This window comes from Pararge aegeria, chromosome 16, assembly GCF_905163445.1.
Source record: "Pararge aegeria chromosome 16, ilParAegt1.1, whole genome shotgun sequence".
NCBI classification, from domain to species: Eukaryota; Metazoa; Arthropoda; class Insecta; order Lepidoptera; family Nymphalidae; genus Pararge; species Pararge aegeria.
In genome coordinates, this window is record NC_053195.1 from 13,705,306 (window position 1) to 13,719,013 (window position 13,708).

Genomic DNA, 13,708 nt, shown 5'->3' on the forward strand with positions numbered 1-13,708 from the left:
GTTTTGTGTACATCACTAATACAGGAGTTACACTCTCCTGCAAAAATAAGGAAGTACATTATTTATATTATTACATACATTAATTTAGGGTAGTTCTAATAAAATTCGCAGAAATTTCCCATAAAAAAAACCAAAAGGATACTCTGTGCATGTTAAGTTACATACTAAAAGATTCATTTATTTAAATATTGCTTAACTCTCCAAGTTATGTCCGAAGATTCCTTTGGCCTCAATGCAGAGTTCCCGAAGCCCGTCACTTCTGGCGATGCTTGTTGTGGCGGGGCGGCCACAATTCGCAACTCCGGGCTGGTACTGAAGAATATCTTTACAGAATAACTCAATACCTAACAATTTTCGGCCATACCCGGGAATCGAATAGTAGTCGAACATGCATATCTCCTACGAAGTCCCTTGAATGAGATTTTCTACCTACGATTAATTCGATCGCGTGAAAGTAAACTACGATCTGTATGGTATCGAAAGAGCGGCATCTAGATACAGTACTGTATTTTTTATTCCACTACAAGTTAGCTCTTGACTGAAATCTCACCAGATGGTTAGGGATGATGCAGTCCTAAGATGTTAGCGGGTTAACCTGTTAAAGAGTATGCAATTAATATTGAATACCATACCCTAATCGGTTTCTACGCGACATCGTTCCGGAACGCTAAATCGCTCACCGGCACGTCTTTGTCACTAGCCACGGCCGAAGCCTCTCACCAAACCAGATTAGAGAAAATTCAGAAATTATAAATTCCCAAATTGCTCCTGCCGGAAATCGAACCCGCAACTTCTAGCTAGCTATTTATAAGGTATGGTAGGAACTATACGTTATAAATCATATTAAATTTTAAAACAATAGCGTAGGTAGAAAATCTTGCACTTTGCAATTGGCACCCTGGTCCATGTTTCCCGTGCTATTAATACATTTTACATCTGTCAATTTGGTTTTGTTTCGGATTTGTGTACCAGCAAATAACCAATATAAAAAGTTTGATAGAAAAATTGAACACTACAATAATGACACGATAGATTCAGGTAATCTTAAATCTTAATAAAGGTATACAGGAGAAGGTATAAAAAGTGTCGATCTCTATGAAAAGTAATACATACATACGCCTTTTAAAATCCATAGAGACCTCAAAATTACAAACTATATGGATTTTTCATAAACGCTAATACCAAAGAGCCTAAGCCGTACAACATGTTCATACACAATGTCTAACATTCGTAACTTAAATTTAAAAGCGCTAACTGTTAAAATTTAAACTAAAATTAACTATCAGTATCAGAAAGCACTTCTTTTGCTTTTTGTTGCTGCACCGCAATATCGCACTATCGATGAATGTTTTGAAGCTGCGATTAATTGAATAAAATTCGATTAATTACAAATTGCGATTATTCAGCGAGTGCATTAGCAAGTAAATAGCGATTCGCTTTTATATATTAATTTTAGGTTGATTATAAAAGGGTTCAGCTAGTCTTACATACAACTAGTCTGTACACATATTTTAAAGCGACAGGCAATACAACACGTAGGTACGCTTATGATCCTAAGTTATAACTTATAATACACTTTATAAAACAGTTTATAAAATATAAATACCGATCTTAAAAGACTATAGCTACGAGAAGAAAATATTTACACAACCACATCTTATAGTTATTTTATTATCTTATATATTGTTAGAGGATATGGGTAAATTCAAATTGGCCATGTGCTGGCAACAGCCTCGCGGCGAATTGAATTCATACGTTATAGAGACGACAGGTAGTCGACAGTTTCTCTTAAAATAAGTTTATTTGAGCAGTTTTGGTAGCTAAACCACTAAAGTCATCGTCTCGGCATAGGTACCATATCGCTGCGTTAAATTTCATAAAAAGGAGGCCCTCGACAAAAGCGAAGCTAATGTTACGTCGAATTTATAATATGATATCATGTAAGCGACCTCTCATATGCCCGTGTTCACAACGTACTTGAGCATAATCTATGCACCATGTACAAGCACCATCTCTTATCTAATAGCGCCTTTGCTAAGAGATTTGTTTTCGCACTCGTTAAATGTGTCTCGGCCTTTTAAAGTCGTATGAATTTGACAACGGTGCGGCCAGCAATGGCTAATTTGAATGAACCTTAAAGAGTCGAGAGTGGGCAAAGGTATATCTGGTTCGTGTATCCCTTGATTCTTCTATATTTTTTTTATAATTTAGTCTTGTCGTGCTTAAAATGTCGCTTTATGAATTTATCCGAGAAAAACCTTTCTTTTTGTTTTCATTTGATAGGGAAAAGTTAACTTTGAATTGTTTTATTTCTAGAGATGGGTAAACTATACCTTTGCACACTGTTAGTCTTGTGTTAAAGTAAAGAAAGCATTAAGTGCTTATGATGAATATTATTGAGTCTTACGTCGTAGATTACTTTGCCATATAGGAGCTTTATAATGAGCAGCTTTCACGAATTCATCTTAACGATATATATTTAAATGTTGTTGTAAATTTCTAAGGCGAATGTCATAATTTACATAAAATTTGCTAATTATTTCGTGTTTCATTCAGTATTAATTTATATATCTAAGCAAGTTATAACGATAACGAAAATAACAAATATGTAGCGAATAACACATGAGGAAAAACTTTTTAGTTTCCTTCTTAGTGGCTATTCAATCAATTTAATAAATTATTGTGCTTACTTTATTAAAAAAATATATAACTTAAATTTATGGGCGCAACAAATTATGCAGTCCGCCTTGCATTATACAAATTTCGGATTTACAATTCATAATAACATGCAATACAAATATCTTTTTGAAAACTAAAAGATAATCTTATCAAAAGCAAAATAAAGTTTCATCACATCAGTCGAAACTGAAATGAAAGGAAAACCTTTCATATCAATGGAAAATTTCTTTAGGGTTCAATACATTATAACTGACGTTTCTTATTTAATTGAGAAGATGTAACCAAAGTGTTGCGGCGATGACGTCTTAGAACTTCTGCATGACTATATTTTTTGACGCCATGATACTTGGTTTGCGACGTGACTGATGTGTGTGAATCAACTCAATTCTGCAATTGGGTAGTGTAAACTTAACCGCGCCATTCCCTCGGCGGTTGTCCGTTCTCCACGATCCAGACTGAGCCGCTTTGAGCTTTCATCAGAATATCGATCAGAGTCCTAGCCACGTGATCAGCACTGCAACCAACGTAGCCAATTAATGATTTATTTAAAAGATTTATTATAGGCAGGTACTACACAATGTGAGGTAAGTCGGAAAGAGCAGCTAGACATTATTTAGCACAAGATAATATACTTACTATCAGTGACATTTACAAAGAAATCTTGCCTGTGGGCAAATTTCTTTGTAAATTTTTTGAGTTCCGTTTTATAATTGTAAACATAAGCCATGAGATGGGATTCTGTCCGCCTCTCACAATCGTATTATGCTTATGTTTTTATACATTTTTAGTATTTTGGCCGGTTGGAAACAAATTACTACGAAATTCCTAGGTATATCCAGTAGCGGAGGACGTTGATTATGATAAAGAAAACAATTCTCAGTAACTTGCTCTAAATATCGTTACTATATTTTGCAATATTTATCACGTTTATGCCCTTTGCTGTATGGAGGGTAGAGGTAAGGAGAGTCATCTGTGTATATGAAAAAGTGTCGTCAAAATGTATTAAATTAGGATGGCGCTACATTTGCATCAGGGTAACTCTTAAAAGAAGCGCCAAATATAAATACCGTACTATTTACTGTTTACGAAATAAAATCACTCTAAACGCACGTTTGGTTATAATAAATCTGTAAGGTTATATTTACCACAATATTTTGTACAACGTAAGTTGTTGAAATTCTCAATAATTAACTACTTTAGTCGATAATGACATTAAATTTTTTAACTCGGCATACTTCAATTCATCTACGATTGCTACATTCATACCATACCCTGTGCATCCACCAGCGCCATTGTGGAGGATTTTTGAACTGTTATTTAGCGCAACAACTGGACACTTTTTCAACTTTTCTCCCATATAAGATGACTCTCCTTACCTCTACCCTCCATACTTTGCTGACGGCAGATCAGAATCCAGTTGTCACTGTCACTACCCCTCCTCTTCCCACAGGTGTCGTACGAGGCGACTAAATGAATACGGCGTGGTGATTATTTTCCAAGATTGGAATTTGGTGAGACCTTTGTCAAGTAGTGGACTGTTATAGGCTATTGATATTCGCTTAGACAATATTTTCGTTCAATGTATGGTTTGAACGATCGCATTAAAGTCGGTCAGGTCCAGTACCCAGGCCACTTGCGCATGTCAAATGTGCTGTGGCGAAGCAACTTTTCGACACCTTTACATATTTCTTTGAACTTGGTAATTGGTAATAAAAAGAAGATAGTGCCTTAACAAAGGAACTTACCTCTGGGCCTTGCAGTTGGCGTTGTCCCTCTGCCAGGCAGCTTCGTAGTCAGAAGACATCAGTTGCTTGCGGATCTCCTTCACGAGTCCAGTGTCCGTGAGGCCCGGGCAAAGCGCTATGCTTCTTACCCCAGTTAGGTTAACGTGGTATTGGTCCTGAAAACATTTGTTTATTAGTAGGTGTCTAGATTATCACAAACCATAAATGTACATTCATGGAATGTTTAATACAATAAGGTACATTAGTCGTTCATTTATCCTGCACAGTTTCGATTTATATATTTATATGGAAATCATACATCCGCTATTCTGACCGATAAGATGCCAAGATTATGTTTTCTTAGTTCCACTATCAAGGACATTCCGCGTTCAAATTTTAATGCTATAAAAATGTCACTAATCCTCAATCGGAAGAATATATCATGAATAGAGTAACGCAGTGTTTGTTTCCTCTTTGAGTTAGGTAAAAACCATGAAAGCTTTCGTAGACTGGGCCTGGTCTTGTTTTATGAGGATATAATTAGCTAAATATGATTTTCTTAGTCCTCTCAAAATACAAGAAAGATAATGCTAATATTTTTTTCGGTCTGCGTTTCGGTAAGTATTTAATCAAAGTACCTATACTTGGATTACTCGTAGCCGCCATAAATACAAATTGCGGGCACAGCGAGCTACATCTATCAAATGTCTCTTACCCCGTATGACCTTGTAAGCCCCACGACAGCATAATTAGTGGCGGTGTAGATCGGTGTCGACACCTGTGGCCTGGCGAAGGCAGTTGACGCGGTGTTGACTATAGTCCCGCCCTGGCCGCCACGGTCCTTGCCCATATATCGATAGGCTAGCAGTGTACCACGGATTACTCCATTCTGAAAGAAGTGCCGAAGCTATAGATCTGTAGGTACTGAATCGAGATTAATTATTAGGTATCTATATCTTAATTGCGAGATTATTGCACATAAGCGGAGAATCTACAATGAATAATATATATTAAAGTTTAATGTCTTTTAGTTTGAGCGTGCCGATTCGCCATTAAAGTGTCCACATTTCCTTAGTACATAAAGTGTCATCCACAACTAAAATATTTGTTAAAATAGTGTTTTTGTTTACTGAGCAGATTTTTTATTTTGTTTTAAACATCAATTCGCAACAATGGGATGCATAAGCGTAAGTTGTTATTTTAATTACCACTTCATACTTAGGTATGTAGGTACGCATTATTCGTATTTAGGTAAATCAGGTCCTGCGCTTTCTGAGTCTTTAGGAATCAATTTTATGAGGTCATGGCTGGTTAACTTTGAACTCAGAATAATAAAGTTTGCAGCACACGCACAGAGCTGTCATTTAAATGTCTTTTTATTTTTACGAACCAATTTTAGGCAAAAATCAACTGATTTTAGATACTGCTTTAAACAATGGTATTTAGCCCCGTGGTGTTAAGATACCAAGAATTGTACCTTGGTTGGGCATTTACCATTTGGAGTTTCGATACCACTTTCTGTCTCTGTCATTCTATGACAATCGAGGGTGCCAGATGCTGAATATATTAATTTAATATAATAATAGTGTTAGCAAATCTGCCGTTGTATGTACATTTGAATAAAAATAATTAAATAGTTCAAACAAACTAAAAAAACACGCTTGGTATAAAAAACTAAACTAATTTCTTTCTTTTAGTTTATTCATAATAGTGATTTTTTTTTATTTTTTCTTGATCTATTATTTTTATTAGAGCAAAATTAATCGGGACCATCCACCATTAAAGAGATAAAAAAATTTTTTTTTTATTCAGTGTGCCCGTCTCTCGAAATGCAAGTTCTAATTATTATTTAAAACAGGCCATTAAAAAGTAATAGCTAACGCCCTCTACCATCTAGTAGCTTAATGTTTTCTGTGGAATTTGTTAGGTACGCGAACGCCATAGGTTTTTTACATTTGGGTCTAGATGGCGCTGTAGTAATTAGTAAAAATCTTATTTTTTATAGTGAAAATTGGAATAATCTTTTCAGATTAGTGTTTTGTCATCGGTCCTCGATATGTCTACAAATTCTGAAAGAAATCTGACCGTTTAAAGTGGGTCAAAATCGCGCCCAAAGAAGTTGGTTACAAACAAACATACAAGTGAAGCTAATATAAAGCGTGTAATAAAAAGGTATCTTCGTTCAGGCTGGTCAAAATTATGCATAATCTGTGGTCGGTATAAGTTGGAGTAGGAATTCAAAATGACAGGAACCCAGATAAAAAAAACCCAGAAAAAAAATAAAGGTCATATAAAATGGCGGGAAAAATAGAGGTACAGAGGATTACACTACAAAGGAAGATTGAAGAAGTTATATCTTATTAGTTAATTAACAGTGTGCTATAAGATGTTGTAATTGGAGATACTTAAACGATTTAACGTATTAAGATATGAATATGGGGTTTCTTTTAGTCGTTTCTTTGAGGAAGAATTAGGGAAAAAGCGAATAAGTAATTGCCACTTACCAAATTAACATCGACTTCTAGTTCCCAGAATCTGTCATTCATAACCCCAGCGTTGTTAACAACTATGTCGAGATGGTTAAACACTTTTATCGTCATTTCAAACGCCTCTGAAAATGAAAAACGGACATTCATTATAAGTTATGAAGTTTATTAATAATAAACGGCTAACACGCTTTGTTAAGTGCTATATCTTAACAATTAAATTATGGAGAACTATCTCGTTGGTCCAGAAGCAAGTACGACTATAGATCAAGAAGCCCTTGTTTTTTGGGTTGAGCCAATTGCTACCTAAACATTATGTTTCTCTGCCAAAAGATTACGCCAATCCAGGTACCTACTATCACAAACTTGGAGGATGTCGAAAAACCATAATTATATATCGACACCTCACCTTTTTTTCACTTTACTGAAAGAGCTTAGTTACATAATGTGACTATGCTGCTTTGTTTGTTATAAACACATTTGTAATCTCTTAATCTAAAAAATAAACTTACTAATTTATAATTCTGTTTTGATTCAAAATTAAGAGGAAAAGCCAAAAACCTACGTATTAATCAACTAATACTTAAATAACCATCTATTAAACTTACTCTAAGTCGTTCATTCCGAATTCATTCAAGCGTCAATCGTAATCGTGCTTAATATTCCCAATTATCCCATATATGGGGCAAATAGGATTTTCATATTTTCTAATTTATTAGTTGGAATATGTTCGGAAAGAAGCCTTAACGCTGTAATTGTATCAGAGCGATTAAGATTACAATAATTATCGAACCAACACCTCACCTTCATATTGAGGGTAGTCAGTGACGTCACACTGGCAGAACAACACATTTTTACGGCCATACTTCGAGCCGAGCTCGTCGGCTACCTGCTCTCCAATATCAGATTCAATATCGCATAACGATACCTGTAAAATTATTGCTCATTTAGTTCTCTAGGCTCAGTAGTTTTGGAGTAGCGTCAGCTAGTTAACATTCAACTAGCTGCCCGATTCACCAACTCTTCCAACAAAAGTCATGATGACAGTAACAAGGAATCGCTAAAATGTATGTAATGTTATATGATTTATGTATTATGAAAAATATGTTTTTATTTATATACTCAGTGAGATTGCCATTTATTTCAATCAATAAAACTGCAAAATCAAGCGATCCACCATGACAGGTGAAATCCTGAATTCTAAATTATGACGTCACGTCTATATAAACATCATTTTGTACCCCTTGAACTTCGAAAATCTCTTTGTGTATGCCCTAAAGTATTTTGTGATTTCAAACTATCAGTTGCTAAGTTTTTTGTGAACAATACCAAAGTAAGCTTTCTTTAGTTATGGAACAAGGATTTACTCAACCTGTAATTTCCCTAAGACGGACGTCACGAGTACGGCCATGAAACCCGGCCAGGCGTTTTGGCAGGAACTATTTTTTTTAATTTTTTTTTTTTTTTTTTTTTTTTTTTATTTATTTATCAAATAAAGCAATTACAATAAAATGGTTAGTATAAAAACACCGAAAAAACCGCAGAGGTTTGTCCTCTTTATAATTTGCAACAGAACCTTTAATTTCTCCAAAAAAGGGATATTTTTTGGATATAGTAGGTATCTACTATATCTTACTATAAAAACATCATAGGGCAGTTTTTCTAAATTAGTCATCATGCCTAATTCTAAGTGCCAGTGATCGATGTGTTGACAATAGAAAACCAAATTATGCGTTTTCTATCAAGATGAGTTGACAGCTTTTCGAAAAATTTAGTGTATCGGGCCGCTTATATTAAATGTTTTGAACTTTACGTATAATTTGTATTGTTGTTATATGCAAAATACGTCGAGGTTTTTGAGGCGTTGATACTTAGTGTTGCTAGAGCATAAAGCAAGACAATAAGAAAATGATACAAAATAAATTTCGCGTGGACTGCGTTCAAGGGCGGATCCAGCTTTGGCGCCAGGAGGGGGTCACATAGTCGTGGTCAAGTCGAGAATTTATAATTTAATTTTGATGACAATAGATAGAAGTAAAAAGTAGGTATTTTATTAAAGTATCTAAGTACTGTACAAAATTTTTTTTATTCTTTATTGTACACTTGAAAAACTTAACCTAAATAACTTGTACATTCATATATACGTACATAATGCCATCCTGTCTTGAAGACATCCAGAGAAAAATATCACTCACGGAATGACGGAGCCTATTTATATTCCATAACCGTGGTGAATGATTTGCCATAACAGCTAGAGGTATGTCGAGGGGTATGACGCAAAACTCCGCAAGAGTGAAGAGGTGGGTTCAACAAGTGTGTAATGCATAAACTAAGAATATATTTTATTTTATTTTATTTTATTTATACTCTTTATTTGTACACCACTCAAGCAAAGAAACAAGACAAAAAAAGAACAAACACATGAAGAATGAAGCAGGATACAAAAGGCGGCCTTATCGCTAAGTAGCGATCTCTGCCAGGCAACCTTAGGATTAGGAAAACTAAAAAGAAAACAAATAGGTGGGGTACACTATTTAGTACATACATACAAATATCTACATACTAATACATAAACCAGACTACACAAATAAAAAAAAATTAAAAATACTATTGATAAATATAAAAAAATAAATATACTAATACATATCCTAATATACCATAAATACTTCAATATGAGTTTGAGTAGATAAATAAATAATAATAAATAATAATAGTCGTCTTTACTGAGCGAGATAATGAGCCTTAACAGCATTTTTAAATATGCCCAATGACTTCGACTGTCTTATGATCAATGGGAGTGCATTCCACAATTCAGTAGCTTTGACAGTGAACGAATGCTTATAAAACTTCGTTTTGTGGAACGGCATGCTCAAAGTCAGCGCACGACTCGATCTAAGTTCCGACTGCACTCCAAGAAATTTAAACTTCTCCTTAAGATAAGAAGGAGTCTTAGGACTAAATAACACACAGTACAGAAGTGAAAGTACATGAAGATCCCGGCGACGGCGGATAGAGAGCCACTTAAGCTTCTGACGAAATTCAGATACATGGTCATATTTGCGTAATCCAAATATGAACCGAATAGCTAGATTTTGAAGACGCTCAAGTTTGTTAAGATAGTCCTCGGTCAAATTAGGATAGCTTGCGTCCGCATAGTCGAGAATAGAGAGAAAAAGGGAATGTGCTAACATAACTTTAGTCGGGATTGGAAGAATGGATCGCAGACGGCACAGCGACCTAAAAGTGCCAAAAGTCCTTCTACTCAAATCCCTGACTTGCACAGACCACGATAACTCTTTATCAAGATGCAAGCCAAGGTCCTTTACAGAGGCACAAAACGGAATTGTGACACCATTAAAATCAACACTAGGTAGATTTCCCCAATCAACCCTTGACCGCATACCAGGGCTTCCAATAATAATAGCCTGAGATTTTGCTGGATTAACCTTAAGTCCATACTGCCTGCTCCACTCAAAAATTTCATTAAGATCGGTGTTAATAGCAGCAACAGTAGAACCAAGGTTATCAAGGGTTGAATGGCGATAGATTTGGATATCATCTGCATACATGTGATAGAGAGAAGAGATACGTTTGGAAATTGAATTAATAAAAATAGCAAAGAGTAAGGGAGATAACACGCCACCCTGAGGTACCCCGGCCGCAACATCACACCAGGATGAAGAGGTCTCCTCAATCCGAATGCGTTGCCGACGACCAAACAGGTAACTCCGAAACCAATCTATCACCGATGGAGATATGTTAATGGAGCGCAGGATACTCAACAAGATATCATAATCAACTGAGTTAAAGGCATTACTGAAGTCTAGCAGTATCAGTACTGTGAGTTCCTTATTATCCATCGCCCACCGAATATCATCAGTTACTTTTACTAGCGCTGTAACTGTACTATGACCAGCACGAAAGCCGGATTGCAAGGGACTGAGAAGTAAGTTTTTATTAAGGAAAAGATGGAATTGTTCGTAAACTAGCTTCTCAAGAACTTTAGAAAGGAACGGTAAAATAGAAATGGGACGGAAATCAGAGAAAGAAACAGGATTGGCCTTTTTAGGCAGAGGATATATAACTTAGTATAAACGGTATATAATACTCGTAGCATAAAATATTAACAAAACAACAACATAATTTTAAAGTAGGTTTAGTATACTCGTATAAGTTTAATTGCCAAACAATAAGAAATAAAATAATTTAGAGTAGTAACAAAAATAATATTTAAGTTAAAACACACGCACTGGAATAATGAAAAAGTGATTACTTTCCATTTCTTGTAATTAGTGAATTTGCAGCAATAAGTTTTAACAATACTTATAAAGGTACACTTATAAACACATAAGTTTTTTAACTTAGAACTATGTTATGATATGTTGAATGACCCCCATGACCCCTCCCCTGGATCCGCCGTTGACTGCGTTTAGTTTTGATAAATAAGGATTCATCTTCATAACCTGGTCCACTGCTGGACATATGTGTTTTGTAGGGTCTAGGGAGTTCCGAATACCACGGTTTTGCGCCACTTGGGTCCAGCAGCTCCCTGCGATTCGTTTCCTGTCAACTGTCCACCTAATCGGGGGTTACCAACGCTGCGATTATCGTTGCGAGGCTGCCATTCCAGCACCTTTGAACCTCAACGTCCATCATTCGTTACCGCTTCATTTTCCCTCTTGCTGAGCTGTCTGGCTATTCTACGGATTTCCTCATTCCTAATTTGATTACGTAGAGACACTCCAAGTATAGCTCATAAAAAAGATTTAACTTTATATTTTTTTTCGAAATTCACAATAATTCATGCTGTACCTAAACACGAACCGGCTACCGGCTGCATGTCGATTTTATTCGCGCCCTTGCGCGCCTGCGCGCGCATCGTAGGATTACGAAAAGAAATGAATGTGGTTAATTGTTACAATAAAAATATTAGGCATATAACCTACAACAAATCTATCCACTTGGAGTCTAGTTAAAAAGATTGCGTCCCCAGGATTTTAGGTACTAACTAGATAATCAAATTAAATTTTTACTTATAGGATGCATCAAAGATTGCAAAAAAAATAATGCAAATGGCAACGTTGCATACCGAAATCTTATCCGGCCACGATCTTAGGCACCACACAGCACGTCAATATTATTCCATAATAACCTGCATTTTAGCAGATCGTCAATAAAATTGACAGTGTTTGGGAAGCCTAAGGGTATCAATGGATAAGTATAATAATGCTAGAAAGTTGAGTAAAGAATAAACCGGCTTTATAATCTTATAGTTTAATTTAAAAGCACTCTAGTAGTTTAGTTTATAAGAACGGTCAGCAACTTAATACATTCATGGTGATCCTAGCTTCCGAATTGATATTTCATATTATTTAACTCTGTATAAAATAAACATAGACAATTCAAAAAAAAAATCTGAAACTTATGCAGTTTATATGCCTACTGCTAAAGTTAGTTTGTTTGATTGTTACGCTTTCAATCCGTAGACTCTCACCAGATCATTAAACAATTTTGCATACACTTTTCCTACAGAAAAGGACACCATTCATCTAGAAAAAAGGTGAGGTTATGAAAAGGGTAAAAATTGATTGTCAAAATCTAAATTACCGCGAGCGAAACCTCCTGCAAATCTAATAGTAAATACTATATATACCTACATGATATACATACTCCATCACTAGCCGCACACACGTTAATATTTTGCATAGTGTCAATAACATTGACTGACGACCGTGTGCGAACAGTCTTTCTAGATAACTTAGGGACTAATAAAAAACCAAAAAATATAGAACTGCTACATAGCCCAAAACGACTTCGTTTGATTAGGGAGAATATAATGCCAGAAAGTATTTTTAATGTAAAATAAATAAAAATAGTTTCACTCATAGGTTTTTTTATCAAATAAATTATACTAATTAATACAAAAAGAAGTAAATATCGGGCGCAGATTAGGCATGACGGCATATGAGAGCGCTCGCGTGCCATGCCATTTGCCGTGACGGCATATGAGTTTGTTATACTTTCAAGGTGTGCTTATAGATTTTTCATATCAAAATATAGAATAAGTAACAGGTAGGTATATAACCTAAAAGGTTTTGTTTGTTTATCAGATTATAGCTTAAATCTCCAGGCGACTAAGTTGAGTGTAAAGAAAAGTTTTAGTAAATAAGAGATCAAGAACTTAAAGCTCTATCTATTAGTAAAGGAAATAAACTCTCGGAAATAATTATGAAACTTGAATTTTTAAGAAGCACTGCGAAGACATTATATCTTATCTAGAAAAGGTGTGGTGAGGCGTTTCAGATGTCCTCAAGCTTTTACTGTAAGAATGGAATTCTACGGACCGATGCGCAGACAAGGGCTATAAATTACAATGCTACATAAAAATAGGTAAACATAAATGAAAAGAATCAACGACCGAGGCGTTGCGAAAATCAATACAAATAATTGCTAAGCACCTACCGCAAGAGAACGTGCCTACTTGACATCTTTTTTTTATCTTTTTAACCACTGTTTGGTATCTTTTGTTATATTATTTACGAAACACGCACTACTTTTGGCTACTTTCCAACCCACTTTAACCTTTTACCTTGAACTTAAGATTAGTCATGTAATATCGGTGTCCTCGGTAGATTTTTTACAACTAACCTTCGCTCCTTGCTTAAGTAACTCCTCGCTGTAGGCGAGTCCAATCCCTGCAGCAGCGCCAGTTATTAAAGCAACCTTCCCTTTTAACTCCATCACGATATTTTTCTATTTTGAGAGGACTGCGGCCGAATGCGGCAAGAACTTCGTTCAATGTGGGTTCGCTTCGATCGC

At 35.5% G+C, this 13,708-nt stretch overlaps 1 protein-coding gene across 1 annotated transcript; it reads right to left on the reverse strand.

The window, feature by feature from the left end:
- Window positions 1-2,775: 2,775 nt before the first annotated feature.
- Window positions 2,776-13,676, reverse strand: LOC120630398 (15-hydroxyprostaglandin dehydrogenase [NAD(+)]-like). The gene is made up of 6 exons (XM_039899623.1): window positions 13,538-13,676; window positions 7,694-7,817; window positions 6,908-7,014; window positions 5,119-5,292; window positions 4,425-4,579; window positions 2,776-3,193 (listed from the first exon to the last, which is right to left on the reverse strand). Exons 1-6 carry the CDS (start codon window positions 13,628-13,630, stop codon window positions 3,088-3,090), a joined length of 759 nt encoding a protein of 252 aa, XP_039755557.1. The 5' UTR covers window positions 13,631-13,676; the 3' UTR covers window positions 2,776-3,087.
- Between the last annotated feature and the right edge of the window lie 32 nt (window positions 13,677-13,708).